We start from the raw sequence: 22,183 nt of genomic DNA on the forward strand, positions 1-22,183 counted from the left end.
GAGATGTTTATGTCACTTTGCACAATCTACTAAAATTATTTAGAAGCAGAGGTCAAATTGGCAAACTTATCTAGAGGGAAGAAAGCATTCTTAAAAATTTTAAGAAAATAAGGTCAGTGGCCAATAAAATTCAGCTTTGTTAAATATCATTGAATAAAACAAATTTATAATCTGCAACACATATAAAATAGCAGTTCCATGTTACAGATAAAAGAATACTTTCATTGGATAAAAATACTGATCTTACTAACTGGCAACAATTTTTCCACTGGATTGTCTCTATAGAGTTGTCACATGAATTGACTTTCTGACAATTCAGCAAATGTTAAGAACTTTAGGGCACTGTCCCCAAGTAAAATCAGTAGCAGCTTTCAAAATTCTAAAACATCAACTATACAGAAATCATTATCTCAAATTGCTCCCTCTCCAGATAAGTAGCATTATTTGCTAAACAGGCAGACAATAAATAATAATAGCTCTATACTTTGAAATTTGATTCCAAAAGCTGCCCCCAAAACATCCCCATCAAGCGCAACATCCCTTCATTTCTTCTGAGCTTTTGTAAATTCATTATGTCTCTTCTTCGAGGAGCACCTTGCTGGAAGTAGTCATTGCTGGCCCCATCAGAGGGCCCTAATCAGACTAGTAAAGCTCCTGAACTGTGGCACTGCCAATTCTCTATTACAAAAGCCATCCTGCAGAGTTCAGCAGAATCGCAAAAACTGATATTAATGCAATGCTATTATAAAGTAGCATCCTATTTTCTCCTAAGTATCCACAGAAAAATGTATAATTATGTAACTGGTGCATTTGATCCTGACTACATCCTTGTAATAATGATTTACAGATATCTTTGTTCCCAGAAGGCATAAGGAAGGTTGCTTTATGATTGCCTTTTTTGCCAGTGAACACCCTCAGCAGAGAAAAACAAACTGCAATCTTACTAATGCTGGTGCATTTATAGGCTAATCATTTGTTTGTTTTAAATGAGACATTTGATTCCATTAAAGGTAATCAGGCTTTATTATGAATGAAAACATTATTCAATTTCACTTTAGGACCCTAGTTAAATGTGTGCAAACATGATTATTACAATAATTCTATTTATTGTGTGCCAGGTATTGTGCTAAGCGCTTTACCTGTGTTATTATATTTAATCCTCATAATAGTAGAAAATAAATTCCTTGGAGCAAACAAAAGCAAAACCTCTACTGCTTTTATGTCAAGGAGGAGGGGAGACACATTTAGTTCACTATTAAGTTCCTAGAACTGAAAATGATGTCTGGTATACAATAGGCATTCAGTAAATACACACTGAATAAGAATTTGAATGAAAGAATGAAAGAAAGGGTGAATAAATTATAGCCTTATCAAGTGGATATTATTAGTTCCATTTATCAAATAAGGAAAAAGGTTCACAGAGACTATGTGCATATGGTCACAAATAAGTGCATGAAGACCTATGACTTGCACATCGGTGTTTGATTCCAGGTGGTTCTAAAACTAGTGGTTCTCAATGTAGGCTGTCCAACAGAATCACCTGGACAATCTGAAGCCCAGAATACCCTGGTTAAATAAACTCTCCATTCATCAGAATTTTCTAGGCAACAGTATTTTTTTAAGCTCCTGGGGAAGTCCAATTCCATATACTATGCAGCCTTCTACTATTTAAAAACAGAAATGGGTCCAGTTTCCAGATTCTATATGAGGCCTCTAAGAACACATGTTTCCTTATGGCTCCCTGCTTTTGAACATGGGTTTCCTTCCACAACAGAGGCTGATCCTGCCAAGCCCAAATGCTTAATAAGTAATTAGGCTTCAAGAATCAGGACTCTTTCTCTTGGTGTTTGTCCTGATTCATCCACAGCTCCAACTATGAAAGGAATTTTCCTTCCCTCAGTTCCTACGTAACTCTTCATCACTAGAATCCAGTACTGATCACTAAGTGTGTTTCCTTAACCATCTCTTCTACTTGGGCTCTCAGAGTGCAGTCACGCACTGTGCTTTGTCCACTAATATATCCAGCACTTGGCATCTACACAGGTCTCTACAAATATTTGCTTAACAAATATATTTATGGATTTGCTGTTTTTCTCTGCCACAAAAACTAACAAATACATTAAATATTTTCTAGTACACATATCTGAAAGTTTAAAAAGATTTATTGTTATTTTCTCTCAATTTCAATTTTTAATCATTAACTTATTTACTATGCTTAAAATTTATTTTCAATTGTCACTTTTTTAATATATTGAACTAAGCTTCATTAACATACTGTTACCAAGCTATAATCTTACAAATATCATGGGGGTCCTAATTTATTTTATTTTAAACACTGTATGAAACAGTGTTGCATACAATGTTTGCTATTTTTAATAAAATGGAGGGAGTATATAAAATAGATAATACATAATCAGTATGTTCTGGGATACGGAACACAAATTTTAAGTCAATAGTTTTCTAGATTTTATGGGTATGTGTGCGTGTGTCTGTGAAGATCAAACTTTTAAGCAGGGAAAAACAAACAAAGCTTTTAAAAAAATTAACAGCTCACAATCAAGGTGTACAAAGCCATGTTTCTGGGTAGGTACAACCCTGTACAAAAGCTATAAACAGTCTCTGTAAACAATTATTTTGCATATAAAAAGAGCCAAAAGCTATGGCAATTATCAACAAATTCACATCACAGTGTGTTTTTTTCTAAGAAGGTAGCACATGACTGGAATAAAATGAGAAATATTGTTTTAAACTCCGCTTCTAGACTGACTTGCTGACTGGGCAAATCATATGACCACTTCCTTTATTCTGAATTTCACATTATCCTTCAAGCGAGTTCTCCTGAAGTAATAAATACTTAAAAGAGCAGACTCACTTCTAGTCCTCCACACAGAAAGGTATTAACAAACACGGGCTGGTGCCTAAGATTCAGGGCCCATTCTCAAGCTGCCTGAAGAAGCAGAGGCTCCTTGACAGCATCAGGCAGTAAGATGGGCAGGTTGGATGCAGTAAGACTCAGGGTGACTGACCCAGAAACATTTTCCCAGAAGTACTTGGGGATAAAGCAGCCTTATCTCAACCACTAGTTGGATAATCTAGAAAGTAAAGCACTAAAAAACAATTTAAGAATTTCCAGGTGTTCCTGGAAGTGTGACAAATGACAACTTTAAAGCTTTCAGCAACCAACTGACAAAAAATGCTTGGACATGAAGTGACAGCAAAGGCAAAGTTTTTGCTGTCAGGAGCAGCACAGGCGCTTCTAAGACTTTAACTAAATCCAGTAACTCTGAATTCTTCTGTCCCTAAGAAGCAATAGCTGGAACTGAACATGGAACAACAGACTGGTTCCAAATTGGAAAAGAAATACACCAAGCCTGTATACTGTCACCCTGCTTATTCAACTTATATGCAGAGTACATCATACAAAATGCCAGGCTGGATGAAGCAAAAGCTGGAATCAAGATTGCTGGGAGAAATATCAATAACCTCAGATATGTAGGTGATACCACCCTTATGGAAGAAAGTGAAGAACTAAAGAGGCTCTTGATGAAAGTGAAAGAGGAGAGTGAAAAGGCTGACTTAAAACTCAACATTCAGAAAACTAAGATCATGGCATCTGGCCCCGTCACTTCATGACAAACAGAGAAACAATGGAAATAGTGACAGACTTTATTTTCTTGGGCTCAAAAATCACTGTAGATGGTGACTACAGCGATGAAATTAAAAGATGCTTGCTCCTTGGAAAAGCTATGACCAACCTAGATAGCATATTAAAAAGCAGAGACATTACTTTGCCAACTAAGGTCCATCTAGTCAAGGCTATGGTTTTTCCAGTAGTCATGTATGGATGTGAGAGTTGGACTATAAATAAAGCTGAACACCGAAGAATTGATGCTTTTGAACTGTGGTGTTGGAGAAGACTCTTGGGAGATCCAACCAACCAATCCTAAAAGAAATCAGTTCTGAACATTCATTGGAAGGACTGATGTTGAAGCTGAAACTCCAATACTTTGGCCATCTGATGCAAAGAACTGACTCACTGGAAAAGACCATGAAGCTGGGCAAGATTGAAGGCAGGAGGAGAACGGGACGACAGAAGATAAAATGGTTGGATGGCATCACTGACTTAATGGATATGAATTTGAGTAAGTTCTGGGAGTTGGTAATGGACAGGGAGGTCTGGTGTGCTGCAGTCCATGGGGTCAAAAGGAGTTGGACATGACTGAGCGTCTAAACTGAACTGAACTGAGATTACTTTGAATTCATGAAATGCATAGGGATTTCGACATGAGTTTTGCGGTTCTAAGTGGCCAGTGCGTATACCTTCAGGGCAGCTACCATAGGAAATTATGGATAGTCAAGGCCAACCTTTGGGTACACAGGGAAAGGCATCAGAGCGGGCATGGCTAGAGGGCCTCTAGAGCTCAGTTCAGTTCAGTTCAGTTGCTCAGTCATGTCCGATCTCAGTTACAGTCCTTCAAAACACTGCTGATGCAGACCTTTTCAAGGGCAATGCCAAGAACCTGAAATTGACAGAATTTCTGAAAAGCATCTCTCTGGGATGGACCAAAGAAATATAAGAGAGGCTTCCAAGTTGTGAAACCCTAGGTGCAATCTATTTTTGGCTACTTAGCAATTTATTGTTAGATTACCTTGTATCAGAGAGTGCATGACAAAGTAATAGTATTTTTTAAAGTACTGTGTGTGTGCGAGTTGCTCAGTCATGTTCAACTCTTTGTCACTCTATGGACTGTAGCCTGCCAGGCTTCTCTGTCCATTTTTTAAATCTACTTTAAAAGTATTACTTAGACTTAAAAAAAAATCCAAAATTATTATTTCTTAATTTGGATAATTAAATTCTCTAGGTCCTCTATTTATCTTCAAAAATCATACAACAAACTATTTGCATTTGTATTAGTGATTGAGAAATGACAATACAATTATTGGATGATTTACTATGATAAATTTAAGGTAGTAGACACACAGATTCAATTACTTATTTTCAACTACTTATTTTCTTATCTTATGAAATGGGAATAATTATATAGTTGGTAGGACTTTGCAAGTAATATGTCTTATTAAACTTTTCACTATATGTTGAAGAAAGTCAGGGATTTTTAATGAATCAACCAAAGATCCAAAGTTGGTTACACGTCTGCACTTAGTGTTTCTACAGCAGGAATGCCAGAACCTGAACAGTCTGGGTGAAAATCGTGGCCCTCCTACTCACTAGCTATGTAACTTGGGCAAACTAGTAAATCTCTAAACCCCTGAGTCTTCATCTCTAAAGCTGGATAATATTCCCTACCTTATAGTATGGTTGTGAGGATTTATGATACAGAAAGTGCTGAACTCCTTAAATGCCCTCAGAGTACTGTAATTACTACCCCCCCTCGCCCCCCGCAATGTTATGTTCTCTTTCTGATTCATGGTTTGGCACATTTCACTACAACATAATCAAGTCCATGAAAAGAAGAAACTCTCCTATAAATCCCACCATTTCCAAGATCGTCTCGTGTCTTGGAGATCTTAAATTTATAGACCTAGTTCTTGCAAACTTTGTGAGAAAATGAGAAACTAAACTCAGAGGCATGCTAGCTATTTCCTGGTCCCCACAGTACTCTCATGAAGTCCCTGACTACCCCATTCTATGCTACAGTCTCTATAACTGGACTGTGTTCTGGTTCCCAGTTACAGTTCCTTTGGCGTCTGGGGTAGGTAAACTACTGTGAATTTCTGTTTTTCCCATGTTTGGGAAACTCGTTCCTTCACTAGTCCTTTCACTTATTAGCAATCTTTTTAAATCTCTGCTACGTGTCAGGAATAACACTAAATGCTTATGAATTTGATTAGACCTTCATAGCTCCCTCCTCTTTTCATGTTTCCTCCAGTTATGGTTTGGGGGTCACACTGGTTGGCCATAGAGAACTAAGATGCTTTACCTAATCGACTAAAAACCCTGCCACTACTTAAGATATTCCTGATACTGCCTAGGTTACAAATCTGCTCACAGTATTATCTCCTGATATCACCACTCTGTGGGTTGGATCCAAATTGATACCGTATCTTTGTACACCACCATCTATTCTAATGGCCATCTTCTTTTGAGCGGCAACCTTTTTCCATATTTCCTAACCTTCCAACCCTGTTGTAATTCCTGTTTGTAGGCTCAGCACTAAAATTCCAGAAAGCAACTGGTTATGACCCTCTCATTATTTCTGAATCTCCATATCATTATCTTCATCAAAACATGGCTTGCTACAAGAACTATCAAAGAGTCTCAGGTGGGGTTTTGAAAGCAAATTTCCTGGAGTAAAGCCTTCTCTACAGTCATTAAAAGCCCAAATGTTTCAAAATTGAATAATTAAAATGACTTCTATACTCATTACAAAAACGTCACTCTGAATGGAGTCTATTTTAGACTATGATCTCAGGATGCCTTTAGCAGAAGGATAATTCCACATTCAAATCTAGTCATATCAAGGAAAACTAACATAAAATCTGAATGGGCTCACAACTAATAAAAATAAATGCTTTGTCTAAGCAGAGAATTTTCCAACAAAAACACCACAAAATGAGGTAATTTTTCTGGTTTCAGAAATCTGCAATTTAGTGATCTCATAAACAACACATATTTTGTTAACAGTATTTCAAAGACAGGAGCAGAAATTCTGTTTAGAGTTTGTCACAGGATTACGCATAAGATGACCCTGAAATGGCCTTGAGAGTAAAACTCAAGGATTGCATCAGGAGACGAGCCAATACTTCACAGTGAGGGGCTCACTGCCACGACCTGTCCTTGTCATTTGGGAACCACACTTGCTGATGTCAGAGGTGCTCCAGGACACTGAGAGGGAGGAGCCTGCCAGTAAGCAATCCTTAAATGTTTAAGTAGAACAAAGTATCTCACATCAAGGAAAGATCTTATATCAATTAAAGCAGCAACCACGCCAAGGATTTATCACATCTTTGAAACCATGTGAGAGTCAAGCATAAGAGAACTCTTGTCCTATATTTTACGCTACAGAGAAAGAGAAGACTTTTTTTTAAACCAAATGGAAATCTTCATGCTATCCCCACACAGGCATGTGAAATTAACAGATGTCACAAAAACAAATTAAAGATATCATATTGTTAACTGAGTTCCCAATAATGGAAAAAAAATATATCAAGTGAAAACAGAATTATAACATTCTCTCACCTCAACTGTATAGTATTGATAATTGGTATCACTGCCGATTGGATTTGGAGATCCCTCCCACCTCGAAATGCAATCCCCCCCTCTTTTTTGGAATGATTGGTTCATTAAGTTCTAAGAGAGAATAATAATTACATTGAGTTCAGGTGTTAAAATTTATTAGGAAAAAAAATTAGTTAGCACACATGCTACAGTTGCCATATCTGAAAAACGTGGGTCTTCACGTTTCTAGGACCCCATAATATTGCATATTAAGTCAGTGACAGCAATATTCCAATTATTGCAAATTTCAACATGCATTTAAATACAAAATTACAATATCAAAATTAATACCAAAACATCTTTTGCAACTTAGTTATGATATTAATCTCTTAACATTTTTGTGGATAAGTGTGAGTAAAGGTTATAAAAGTCATATGTCACATACACCCTCCCCCCCAAATTCAAACAAAAAAATAAATAAATATGCTCAGAATCATAGGCTATCTACCTACACTGTTCAGTAAACATTAAATCTATGTGACCACCTAGAGTTTATAAAATTTGGCTTTTTTCCCTAAAAAGTCCATGGAGTTTCTGCCTCTCCTGATTAGTTCTCTGATGAGACTTCCAGATCTATGATATGGATTCACCACTGTCAGAATTTTCCTAGCATCTGTAACTACCAAATAGTTTCAATTCATAGTAAGTTTACAAGAATAACGAAGGCTCCTTTTCAAGAAAGAACTATATAGATTCTCTTTAATGAGAGAGGGAAGGGAAACACTTACTCAAAATTAAAGATGATTTACACCGATTTTCAAAATGACTATTAGTGTTAAAAAGGTAGCCCGAAAATGCACCTAGACTATACTGATGAGTTTAATGGTCATTTTTAAAAAGACCATTACACATCTGGAAGTCACAGGATTTAATCTGAAGAGAATTTGAGGGGTTAGACATTCTGTCATGTCAATTTTCACATGATTTAGCCAGAAGATGAGTAACTTCATCGTGTAAAAATTGTTCCTAGGGAAATTGTTTCCAAGGTTTGACTGATATTTTTGCTGGAAAATGCTAGGCAACTGATATTGTTACCTGTGCTCACTTGATCTACTGTAATCACCAATTTAACACTGAACCTGAGCACTCAGCAAGACAAACTTGAGGAATGAGAACTAAGAACATACTTACCACGGGTTGTAATGGGGCACCAGGCATCATGGCATTGGCTAGTTGCATTTGCTGGGCCAACATGGCCATGTTCTTCTGCTGAATCAAGTTATTGCGCCCATTTATCTCCAATTGTGTTTTTAAGTGTGGGGGTGGATGAAGATATTTGCAGTTCTCCCTGGAGCAACGACCCTAAGTAATGAAAGCAGAAAACATCATCTTAAAAAAATAAAATCCACAAATCTTAAAAAAAAAAATCATAATAATATAAACCTATCTTGAATCTACCATGAGTCTTTCACACAGTGTATTATCCAATGACTTTATAACAGATTTGAATAAGTAATAAATTCTATCAAAATGAAGTATCAAGACATTTCAAAAAAGTTTCAAGCTTAGAGAAGTTCCTGTATTAAAATATTAGCATTAATATTTCTAGATCCAAGTTTAAAAATCTATAAACTGCTAGGGTAATATCAACACAGAATATCAAATAAAAATCTCAGGCTCCTTCCTTAATGTCTCCTGGCCAACTTTAATGAACCCAAAAGAATCATGAAGTTTTACCATCTATTTTTACTTGTACTGAGTTGTAAGGAAACAAACTTACAGGATTCAAGGCACACTGTATCTTCAGTAAAACACCTTTACACATATCTCATAAGAAGTTAAAATTACTACTAAGCCTTATGAGTCTAAATATTAAGAAATGTATAGATGAAAGGCAGGAAATTCCTACATATTTCCTGCTGAATACAGAGATCAGTAAGTACAATGAAATATTGGTGAAAAAATGCAGCCTTTAACCTTTCAGCAATAAATCTAGTCTCCATTGCCTAAGAATTATAAAACAACAGGAACAGATATGCTTACCCTTCAAAAACTTATAGCATAAAATGGAGAAACAAAATAAGTTACTATAAAATAATAAATATGAATATACGTTTGTTTGGGGATGATTCTTCTCATCAAAATATATATAAAAGGCTGTATTATGAAATATTGTCAGGGACAGACCCATTTATTTCAATACAGTATTGTCAAGTCATATTGATAGCAACTTATAAATTATTACCTCATAATCTCTTTCATCAATAAATTTAGTTAGAACTGTTTGTGAGGGTAAAAAAGGACTTAATTGAAGCCATCAACCACTTTCTTGAGCTTTCTTTGATTTTTCTAAGAAAAATCTACCTGTTTACCATAATTTGACCTTGTACTGTAAACTGACTCAGAAAACTGATGTTTGTGAGAAAATCTGTCAGAATTCTAATTTTAATGACCTATTTCTGGCTTATATTGATTAAGTTTTTTGGAATAAGTTTATCCACAGGCTAATATCATAGGATACTACCTGCTCTGTTAACAAGCTTTATGTAATAAAGCATTACTAATAATATTTCAAGTTAGGAGGCAGTAGAGAACCGGGGACAAGAGCAAGGACATTACAGGTGTCAGCACGTGGGGCAGAGGTTGAGCTCTATCACTCATCAGCTACATGAGCTGCATAAAAAACTAACTTCTGTAAGCCTCAGGCTTTTCATTCATTTCAAAATTGCTGTATAACCTATGTGCATGTGTGCTAAGTCGCTTCAGTAGTGTCCAACTTCTGCGACGCTGTGGACTGTGGCCCACCAGGCTCCTCTGTCCATGGGGTTCTCCAGGCAAGAACACTGGCTCCAGGCGATCTTCCCTACCCAGGGATAGAACCCCAGTCCCTCATGTCTTCTGCATTGGCCCTATATCACCTACGCTATAGAGGGAAACCCTATATCACCTACACTATACAGGGAACCCCTATATCACCTACGCTATACAGGGAACCCCTATATCACCTATGCTATACAGGGAAACCCTATATCACCTACGCTATACAGGGAAACCCTATATCACCTACGCTATACAGGGAAACCCTATATCACCTACGCTATACAGGGAACCCCTATATCACCTACGCTATACAGGGAAAACCTATATCACCTACGCTATACAGGGAAACCCTATATAATCTATGCTATACAGGGAAACTCTATATAACCTATGCTATATAGGGAAACCCTACATAACCTACACTGTAAGTTTATTTTGAAGATTAAAAAAGATAATGTATATGTCACACCCTCGGCGCTGTCCAGCACTCTCAGAGGAACAAGGGGAAGGTCAAAAACTGCTGTTACCACCACCCCAGCACAATTTAAATTGTATACACATTAGCAGAAAAACAAAATATTGGCATGAAAGTAACTTTTATACCATTAATCACAGCTATCGATACATTCACAAGTAAAGTAACATGTACATATCTCTGATTTATTCCATAGAAAATCACCATGCCTGATACCTGTTGAGATCATGAGCACGTTATTAGCTTAAAAGCATCTGGATGCAAAATAGCCTTCACAAAAACAACACTTCAAGTCACAAGACAAACCACGGTGAATGACTGGCTAACCATGGATGACACATAGTCTAATATCAGAAATATCCGAGTATGGGTATTTTAGAGAAAATCTATTTTTTCAGTACAAAGAATAACTTGGTTCTAAGAAAAATTCTGGTTATCAATATCTCCACATCATATTTCTTACTAAGATTGGACCTATTTAAGTGCAGATAAGCTGGGTTATATCCACTCTGAGGATTCAGTTAATGTCAGTTCACTCAGATCACTTGCTATAGTTCCACAAATTACATAACACAGAGACAGCCCTGGGTGCTGAAAGCAGCCTTGTGAACATGAACACTGGTCTTCCCCTCTCTTCATCCTAAGGCCTCCATGGAACACAAACCTCTAGGGCCCTCCAACCTACAAACACAGCCTATATTGAAACAATAAAGGAAAGAAATCACGTACAAATCACCATATATTTTGTATTACTGCATTTCAAAACTTTTAATAAAAACTCAGGCCCTTTGGTTTTCCTTTTGTCTTCACTACATATACTCAGGAAAAATGTCATTCTACTACATTTCTTACATAGCCTCCCTTTCCATGCTCAGCTTGATTTGAGTGCATTGGAGCTTTACTTTCAAAAAGCTATGTATGTCCCAAAGAATCAACTGAGGACATTTTGTGGAAAAGGTATGCACACTAACTAGCCTCTTTCACACAGTTTGTGGCAACAGACCTGGGGTTCCACGGATCTACATTTTAACAGTACTCCAGGTTATTCTGATATAGCAGGAAACGTTATAAACTACAATTCTGCAAAGCCATGTGAATTTTTCATTGACATCTGTGGAAAAAATAACAAAGTAGCCTCCGCAATGGATATTAGATAAACTTAGCTCCTTAAGAAGGTCAAAACTTGTTTAATGCTGACTGTGCTGCTGAATAATTGTGGTTTGACAAATAAAAAGGTCAAAAGTAAGTTAAAATAAACATCCTCTTCTAGAGAATTGCCTAAGCCCTGAGGAAAACCACGAGTGGCAACTCTTCGATGGAGAGTTAAGGTAAATATAACATTGGTACTTCTCCAGGTTCATCCATCTCCAAGTTCCCAGGCCTGTACCTCAATAAGCATTTGCAGAATGAATGAAGAACATTTCTAACTAAATGCTTAAAGATGAATTCTACTGTAACTCCATTATGGAGACAATGAAGATAATAGAATAAAAACTAGTTCAGTTCAGTTCAGTCGCTCAATCGTGTCTGACTCTTTGCGACCCCATGAATCGCAGCACGTCAGGCCTCCCTGTCCATCACCAACTCCCGGAGTTCACCCAAACTCATGTGCATTGAGTCGGTGATGCCATCCAGCCATCTCATCCTCTGTCGTCCCCTTCTCCTGCCCCCAATCCCTCCCAGCATCAGGGTCTTTTCCAATGAGTTTGACTCTGAGTTGTACTAACCTAGTGATGCTTTTATTCAGAGGCCAGCAATTTAAACACACAATAAATACAGCTTGCCACAATAAAAGAAGAAAAGGTAATAGGAGGCCTCCAAGTTTCACTGAGGAAAGAAGATCTGTGTAGAGATTCAATGCACTTGGCATCCTAAACTCTACAGTGCTGAGAATATATTCTAAACCATCTAAAAACACAAAGTCAATCAGTATCTTCTGCTCACATACACAAATTTTTGTATAGGAGCTACAGCTCTAAATCATTAGAGATTTTACTTCAAGATACAATAAATTGAGTTGCAGCATTACTGCAAAAACATGCATAAGTTTTTGCAAAGTTTTGACTGCTACAGATAGAATGGAACTAAGATGCTTCAGTTGCGTCAGATTCTTTGCGACTGTATAGACCATAGCCTGCCAGGCTACTCTGTCCATGGGACTCTCCAGGCCAAAATATTGGAGCAGGTAGCCTTTCCTTTCTCCGGGGGATCTTTCCAATCCAGGGATAGAACCCACGTCTCCCGCATTGCCAGCAAATTCTTTACTAGCTGACTCACAATGGAAGCCCAGTAACAAGCAATTGCCTAATCCAGCACCCTATCGGTTAAAAGCACTAAAAATAATATAAGGAGCAAAACTCCATGACAGTGCATGACATACATCCAAACTATAATATAAATTTGCCCTTAATCATCATTCTATATTGGCATATCCACTAAGGAAAAAATGCCATTCTGATACATTTCTCACAACGCTACGTTTCTGTGGTTTACTTTTGTTGACTGCACTGAAATCTTACTCTCAGTGAGCTGGCCAGCTGATGCTATTCAGCTTATATCGTAAATACCTTAGACTCCATTCAAGGAGACTTTTTTATAAGTTAACAACACAGATTCCAAAGATATCCTTGTAATGCCTATGCTGTATATTTTAAGGAAATGAAGGAAGTTCAATAAAATATTGATCCAGAATGAGTCTATTTTCCTCTAATAATTTTTCTACATCTTTAAATAAAAGAAACCTGTTCAAAAAAAGTAAAAAATTTCCCCTTTAAGTCTTAAAAGCTTATATACAGCAATAATGGTCATCACAGATCATTTAAAGCCAATGGAGAGATCAAATCATCAAATCCTCAATTTCTGAAGTCACAAATTATTAAATTGTGAATTGAAGAGTTTTATTAGCTTTTGAAATCAGTACAGTGTGATTCCAAAAGAAGATATACACTATTGTTTGAGCCTCAAAATAAATGTCTAGTTAATTTTTAAACCTTATAGTCTAATAAAGTGTATGTATGTATGTTAGTTGCTCAGTCGTGTCCAACTCTTTGCAACCCCACAGCCTGTGGCCCTACAGGCTCCTCTCTCCATAGGATTCTCCAGGCAAGAATACTAGAGTGGCTTGCCATTCCCTTCTCCACTAATAAAGTATACTTTAAAATAATTACATACATAGTATGAGCATATATAATACATATGTAAAAATGATATATGATGCATACAATGAAGTATAAATTGTAGAATAAAGAGAAAACTGAATAAAACAGAGGTGGCGATTTAGAGACATAAGAAAACTATTTGTTAGCTATTTTCAATATTTAAGAACCTGCTAACAATCAAAAATAAAACATCTTACTTGGAACTTGGCCAAACTTAATAAAACAAAACAAAAAAAATCAAAATTATATTTGAAAACTAGAAAAACAAATTTCCTGTTTTTAATTTCACTTCTTCCACCTAAAATAAAAGAAATACAGTGACTTATGAGGTCAGAATACAAAAAGACATCTCATTAAGTTACCAAATGGTGACTATGTTTTAGAATTAAAATTACTGAGTCATATTTGGGCAGACTCTGAAAAGAAAGGATCAATGAAAAAATTATAAGGATACCAGCTAACACTCTAAAATCTTTTCCAACTTTCATTGGAAATACTGGTTTTCTAATATCTCAATTGTTAAAAGTAATATTTTCTTTGCAACAGCTGAGATATGCAACTGTTTTGAAGCAATTTCTAAAGATATTCATTGCTCAGATATTGGCCAGAAACACTGGCAAAAGAATTTGGTAGCTTCCTACTGAAAAACTGTTACTGGTTTTTGATTGACCTTTTTTTTTTTTCCAGCTAAGATAATACAAATATTCAGAAAAATTCTGCCAAGGTGGGAGAGTAAGTGGCAGTCAAGAAATACTGTTTCACACTTTTCCAAAATGATGATTTTTATGGTTCTGTCATGCTTTTCAATGATCAATTCTAAGACAAGGGTGAATAAATTTACTTACATAATATTTATTTTTAAATTTATTTTACATATATATGCTAAATGCTTTTTTGTTTTCATTTAAGTGAACGAAAATTTAAGTTTAGCTCTAGGAATTAGTTTGTTGGTTTTTGCAAATATTGGAAATAAGTTAATTGCATCTAAAATACAGGATATTATAGGTCTTATGTATAGCTCTTTATGATTCACTTGTTTCCATAAAGGACCTGTGTCAGCTGAAAAAATACATGCATCCTAGAAAGTAGTTCAAGGTTTCTCTACCTCAGCACTACTGACACTGGAAACCAGATAAGCCTTTGATATGGGGGCTGTTAGTAGCAGGCCTGGCCTACTAGACGCCTCTAGCACTCCTGCCCTCAGTTATGACCATCAAAATTATCTCTTGATAATTGCCGAAAATTGTCTCAATATTGCCCAAACACCCCTGGGAGCCAGGGGAAGGTAAAACCATCTTCAGTTGAGAGTTAAGCACTGCTTTGTACCTAATGGAATTTAATGAAAACTATATTAATCTGCTCAGGCTACTATAACAAATAACCGTAGACTGGGTGGTTTAAAGAACACAAACATATTTTGTCACAGTTCTGGAAGCTACAAGTCCAAGACCAAGGTTCTGGACAATTTAGTTTTCAGTGAGAGTTCTATTCCTGGCTTGCAGTCACCTTATTATTTCCTCACGTAGCCTTTCCTTGGTGCATGTATGCATAGAGAGCACTCTCACTGGTGTCTCTTATTAAGACATTACTCCTTTCAGATCAGGGCCCCACATTTAGGACCTTAACCTTAACTATTTGCTTAGAGGCCTGGTCTCCTCTCCAAATATAGCCATACCGGAGACAGGGCTTCAACATATGATTTTAGAGAGAGATGAGCATTCAGTTAGTAAAAGGGGCAAGGATAATTTTAAAATAGCTAATCTAAATTTATGTGTTAGTAGCTTTAAATACGGACAAGGCAATGGCACCCCACTCCAGTACTATTGCCTGGAAAATCCCATGGACGGAGGATCCTGGTAGGCTGCAGTCCATGAAGTCGCGAAGAGTCGGACTGAGCGACTTCCCTTTCACTTTTCACTTTCATGCACTGGAGAAGGAAATGGCAACCCACTCCAGTGTTCTTGCCTGGAGAATCCCAGGGACGGGGGAGCCTGGTGGGCTGCCGTCTATGGGGTCACACCGAGTCGGACATGACTGAATTGACTTAGCAACAGCAGCAGCTTTAAATATTTTCATTCTTAAATTTAAATGGTAGAATTCTTTATTCTGGAAATTTCCTCAAACATAAGATAACAGATTTGTACTATAACACATGACTAGAATTTGGGAAAATTAAAAGGAATACTATCCCAATGACTCTAAAGGGGTGATATTCCTTTTAATTTTGCCAAATTCTAGTAGTTGCAGCTTCTAAAAATTTTCAAAGTATGAATATGTGAGTTTTGTTTGGGTATAATATTAACAAAGTATGAATATGTGAGTTTTGTTTGGGTATATTAATAAATTTTGTTTGGGTCATAAATGAAATTATTTTATTTAAAATAAAAACAAAGACTATAGCATATCAGAAACTAAATACATTCTGAAATCACATAAGTCATATCAATCCATTCACTTGTTAACTGAAATACTGAAGATGCTGATTTTTTTTTTAAGGACAAGCCACATTTTTTTAATTTTATTTCCCTACAAAGTCTTTTCAGAAAAACTGAAAGCTAGACACATACTCTCTCCTTTGAAAAAGAAGCTATTGAGAAAGATAAGTTAAGTAGCCAAAGAACCCAGAAAAGTATTTCTGACTGCCACCTGGAATTCTGGAGGACCCATTGCATAATGTTGTTTTTAATCATATGAAAATGAATGCTGCTACTGCTGCTGCTAAGTTGCTTCAGTCACGTCCGACTCTGTGCGATCCCATAGACAGCAGCCCACCAGGCTCCCCCGTCCCTGGGATTCTCCAGGCAACAATACTGGAGTGGGTTGCCATTTCCTTCTCCAATGCATGAAAGTGAAAAGTGAAAGTGAAGTCGTGCAGTCATGTCCGACTCTTAGTGACCCCATGAATTGCAGCCTACCAGGCTCCTCTGTCCATGGGATTTTCCAGGCAAGAGTACTGGAGTGGGGTGCCATTGCCTTCTCTGATGAAAATGAATACATGTGTACAAATGTACTTATGCATATACACACATATATATTCACCCCAATTGTATACCTATTTCCAAGAGCAGTATATGTATTACAAAGTCAAACTTTGCTTTTGCGGCAATTTTAAGAAACTTAAGTATATGACTAAAATTTTTATTTCATGCTTTATTTGAAAAAACACATGAGAACTTTTAGGAAGTTATGGAATAAAACTTAAAGGGGCACGGAACCATCATTTTGAATAAATTCCTAAAGTAGTCAAAGCAGAAATCTTCATTTTTTTTGTTAGTTTCCAGGGGGATTTCACTGATTTGATGTTATTGTTTATTTGTTTTCTTTTGTTTTACAAATAGGATTCTATACTACATCTCAATGAGTTGACACCTGAACAACACAGGGAGTCTGGTAAAGGGGTGGCTGTTAGGGACACCAACCCCTCCCTCAACATAGTTGAAAATCTGAATATAATCTTACAGTTGGCCCTCTTTATGGGTGGTTTGGCATCTGCAAATTCAAGCAGCTTCGGATATTGTGGTACTATAGCAGTATTTATTGAAAAAAATCCACATATAAGTGCACCTACACAATTCAAACTATGTTGTTCAACAGTCAACTACAGTATATACATTGTTAGTAAGTCAGAACCATCAATTTGCTACATTTAAATACTATGATATACTACATGATAAATAGATAATACTGACATATTAACAGGAATTTTTCTATTCATTTTTTATTCTCAAGTATTATGACCCTCTAAGCCATATTATAGGTGCACCCTTGTACTTATTTCAGTTTTGCCATCTAAAAAGGCAAGAAAATATTATTTAAAACAAACACAATATCTGTTTTAATTTCCTCACTGGACTTTCAGGTAACACCAGGAACAAATGCTTAGCATCCCCACAGAACATGAAGAAAGGAATCATTCCGCCTCTTATTTTTCTGGGAAATTAATCTCTAGTCTCCTACACTTAACATGAAGTAAAATACAGCAACACTACATCAATACTTAAAGCTTAACTTTTTAGGTGTAAATTGCTATTTCTTCTTCCAATCAACATAAGGACAAGTGCTTGGAGCTTTAGGTCAATATAAGAGCTGGGAGAATTTTTTCCTACCAGTAAGAGAAAAAAGAAGCAAAAATCTATAAATGTATTTTCACTGAAATATTCCTAATTTCTTTACTACTACAGATCAAAAGTATTTTCAAACAAAAAATTACGCAAATTTTTTTTTCTTCCTTTTCCTGATCCCATAAAACGTTCATGTTCGTATATACACTGTGACTTAAAAACTACTAAGACTGTCAGCAAAACCAAAAAATATATAAACATACATATATGTACATATACACAATCTATTGAGTTTAAATCTGTAATTTTACCATGGTTTGAAAGGACATAAAAGGATGTAACAGACTCTGTTTCTTGGGCATTACATTTTTTCTCACCCAAGTCTAATCTGACTTTAGAGAAGCAATTCTAGGTTAGACTTTCTAGCTATTTCAAGAGGCCTCTCGAGCATTCAAATGTTCTAGGCACTATTTTGTAGAACATTCGTAAGTTTGATGACGACGACTCTTGGACATGAAAACCAATAGTGACATTTACAAGACCCCAAAATATCCTCAATGCTGACGCAACAGCAACACACTTTAACTCAAACATCAGGATACTATGACTTTTTTCCCAGAGAACTGTTGTGCTTTAATTGCACAACTCCCATTAATCATCTTGAATATGGCATAACTGAAACTCTACACGTCTAGATAAGTATTATGTAATTCATGAGAGTCGAGTTAGCTGCCTCTGAGGAGGAGGAGAAAGGGGAAAAGGCAACAAACCACACACACATTCTCGTAACCGAAGCACCACTCCTTTCTCCAGCAGCTTTTGTGACAGCCACAGTTGTATCAGCGCACAATTTCAGCTGATAGTCATCTGAGGAAATCTTAGCCTCCTCAGAGAGGGCCCACAAGGATCTTATATTTAGAGTTGCTTCTGATAGGATGCTGTAAGAAGAAACAGTCTCACTTTTTCCTCCTACTCCTGGCCTCCTCTATGCCACAGAGTCCCACAGCAGTGTGCAGCCATCTATGAAGTGCTATAAAGGGTTTAGCTGGCACCTATTGTCTGTCACTATTCCACAGTCTTCCTGGGCTCCAAAGATGGGTCTGGCCAGCATCCCTGAGCCAAACCAGAGTCTCCATGACCTTGTAAAAGCCCAGTGACATTTGCTAGGTGCCAGTATCATTAAACAGTCCAACATTTGTTGGCTGCTTTTTTACGGCATCATAAAGTTGGAAATGCCAGATCACTATGTTTCTATTATTTTTTCAATCACTTCATTATTTTTGTGGTACAGCAACTGCCAGAGTTCTAAACTGTTTGTAGCAGAAACAATTCTGAAGTTTTATGGCATCCAAATCAGACACTCTTCAATCTTGGCTAATAATTAAAAGCACGAACATTTACATAATAAAATTTAGAGTTCTATTTGTAGCGCATGCCTTTCAATTGAGAAATACAAAATGTTTCACAAATAGTACCCGATTCATCATCCTACCATGATTAGGTGGATTACAGCATGGTTGTCTCTATTATATTTCTAGGGCTTTCCTGAGGGTAAAAAAGAGGTAAACTTCTTCAGTCAAACACACATAATTTTTTCCTTAACAATCCCTTGGAAGACTTGTTTAAGCAGTTCTTTATAGACCTATTTGAGAGTTCCTAGTGCACTGATAAAGCAAAAGCTCTCCATCTTTAAACACCTTTTCAAATGGGAAGGACAGAGGTTCTCGCTCAAGGACACATAACTAAACACAGACAGTCTAACTACAAAGTCAGTGCTCTTGACCATTACGTTAGAGGTGTGTTTTTGTACCAATGACCACTTGATCACTGTTTCATGTGCCTGCTTTTCTAAACACTGCTCACACTAAAAACATACATGACTTTATCCAGAATAGGTCAGAACCGATGAAAGCTTCAACCCCCTTGAATTCTGCAAAAGGAAAAGATGTTTTGCAATATAAGAAACTAATTTTATCTTTATAGTGAAATTTATTTTTAATTGAAGAATAATTGCTCTACAATATTGTGTTGGTTTCTGCCAAACATCAATGTGAATCAGCCATAGGTATACCTATATTTCCAATGTGTCATGGAAAAAAAATAAGATTCTCTTATAAATTTCACTTTCTCTGAAAACTAAAAAGAAAACAACTGAACACCAAAAAATTAAACTCTTGCTTCACATCATCCATTTCAACAAGAGTCCCAGTGAGGCAAGAGGTTCTTAGACTTTCTATGGATTCCACTAACCTCGCCTCTGTGATTTAGACAGATCACATGTAAAGAAAAGGTGGTTTTATATAGGAAAAGAGGATCCATTTTATATATATATAAAGATAATCATGATGATGTGATCACTCATTTAGAGCCAGACATCCTGGAATGTGAAGTCAAGTGGGCCTTAGAAAGCATCACTACGAACAAAGCTAGTGGAGGTGATGGAATTCCAGTGGAGCTATTTCATCATCCTGAAAGATGATGCTGTGAAAGTGCTGCACTCAATATGCCAGCAAATTTGGAACACTCAGCAGTGGCCACAGGACTGGAAAAGGTCAGTTTTCATTCCAATCCCAAAGAAAGGCAATCCCAAAGAATGCTCAAACTACCACACAGTTGCACTCATCTCACATGCTAGTAAAGTCATGCTCAAAATCCTCCAAGGCAGGCTTCAGCAATACGTGAACCGTGAACTCCCTGATGTTCAAGCTGGTTTTAGAAAAGGCAGAGGAACCAGAGATCAAATTGCCAACATCCGCTGGATCATCAAAAAAGCAAGGGAGTTCCAAAAAAACATCTATTTCTGCTTTATTGACTATGCCAAAGCCTTTGACTGTGTGGATCACAATAAACTGTGGAAAATTCTTCAAGAGATGGGAATACCAGACCACGTAACCTGCCTCTTGAGAAATCTGTATGCAGGTCAGGAAGCAACAGCTAGAACTGGACATGGAACAACAGACTGGTTCCAAATAGGAAAGGTGTACATCAAGGCTGTATATTGTCACCCTGCTTATTTAACTTCTATACAGAGTACATCATGAGAAACACTGGACTGGAAGAAACACAAGCTGGAATCAAGATTGCCGGGAGAAATATCAATAACCTCAGATATGTAGATGACACCATCCTTATGGCAGAAAGTGAAGAGGAGCTAAAAAGCCTCTTGATGAAAGTGAAAGAGGAGAGTGAAATAGTTGGCTTAAAGCTCAACATTCAGAAAATGAAGATCATGGCATCCAGTCCCATCACTTCATGGGAAATAGACGGGGAAACAGTGGAAACAGTGTCAGACTTTATTTTTTGGGGCTCCAAAATCACCGCAGATGGTGACTGCAGCCATGAAATTAAAAGACACTTACTCCTTGGAAGAAAAGTTATGACCAACCTAGACAGCATATTCAAAAGCAGAGACATTACTTTGCCAACTAAGGTCCATCTAGTCAAGGCTATAGTTTTTCCAGTGGTCCTGTATGGATGTGAAAGTTGGACTGTGAAGAAGGCTGAGCGCCGAAGAATTGATGCTTTTGAACTATGGTGTTGGAGAAGACTCTTGAGAGTCCCTTGGACTGCAAGGAGATCAACCCTGGGATTTCTTTGGAGGGAATGATGCTAAAGCTGAAACTCCAGTACTTTGGCCACCTCATGAGAAGAGTTGACTCATTGGAAAAGACTCTGATGGTGGGAGGGATTGGGGGCAGTAGGAGAAAGGGACGACCGAGGATGAGATGGCTGGATGGCATCACGGACTTGATGGACATGAGTCTGAGTGAACTCCAGGAGATGGTGATGAACAGGGAGGCCTGGCATGCTGCGATTCATGGGGTCGCAAAGAGTCGGACATGACTGAGTGACTGAACTGAACTGATATATATATATGCATATATTAAAAGCGAAAAATAAAGTTAGATAATAATACAAAGAGGTTTTAAGGGGTAAGATTTTCATCCAGCAATTTAAAGAAACTAAAGGAAATCAAAGAGGTAAAACATTTTGGTGAAGTCAGTTGGAGAACACACCATTACTTTGTATTTATATGAAAGACTTATTTGTTTTATTCTAGATCCCATATGCCCACAAATATAGGAAAGCAAACCCTGTTTTTACATCTCTAAAATGATAACATTTGTTTTTAGTTACGATAAACCTTAAATTATAAAAAACTCTGGGATTCCCTAACTGAAAACAAACGTCACTAGCTTTCTGACCTCATAGATTCAGCCTCAAGTCCAGCCATCAAACGCTACTGCTTCACGTAAACAAGGACAGAGCGTGGAGCAAAAAGTAAGGTCACACAGGTGCTCACTGCTGCTGCCCACTGTCTCCTTCAGACTGATCACCTTTGTACTTGAACAAAATGTGCTGAATGCCAGCGCCTCAGTCCCCGTGGGGAAAGCACTCCACCCACCCGCTTCTCCCCGCCCAGCATCCCCACGACAATTGCTAAAACTGTGCACAGCCATCAGCTCTCCCTCAGACTTCAGGCTGCTTCGAG

The 22,183-nt window shown here is 37.2% G+C and overlaps 1 protein-coding gene across 19 annotated transcripts in view; it reads right to left on the reverse strand.

Annotated features, from left to right (window-relative positions):
• The window catches only part of MBNL1 (muscleblind like splicing regulator 1), a 218,483-nt gene that overhangs the window by 33,129 nt on the left and 163,171 nt on the right, over positions 1 to 22,183 (reverse strand). For all 19 annotated transcript variants that reach the window (XR_001918128.1, XM_005675421.3, XM_005675428.3 and 16 more), the window contains one exon: positions 8,369 to 8,539. Coding sequence is in view for 18 of the 19 variants with exons in the window: in XM_005675421.3 (XP_005675478.1) it covers positions 8,369 to 8,539 (171 nt within the window). In the remaining variant the exon portion in view is untranslated. The remainder of the gene's footprint in view (positions 1 to 8,368; positions 8,540 to 22,183) is intronic.

Source organism: Capra hircus, chromosome 1, assembly GCF_001704415.2.
Source record: "Capra hircus breed San Clemente chromosome 1, ASM170441v1, whole genome shotgun sequence".
NCBI lineage: Eukaryota > Metazoa > Chordata > Mammalia > Artiodactyla > Bovidae > Capra > Capra hircus.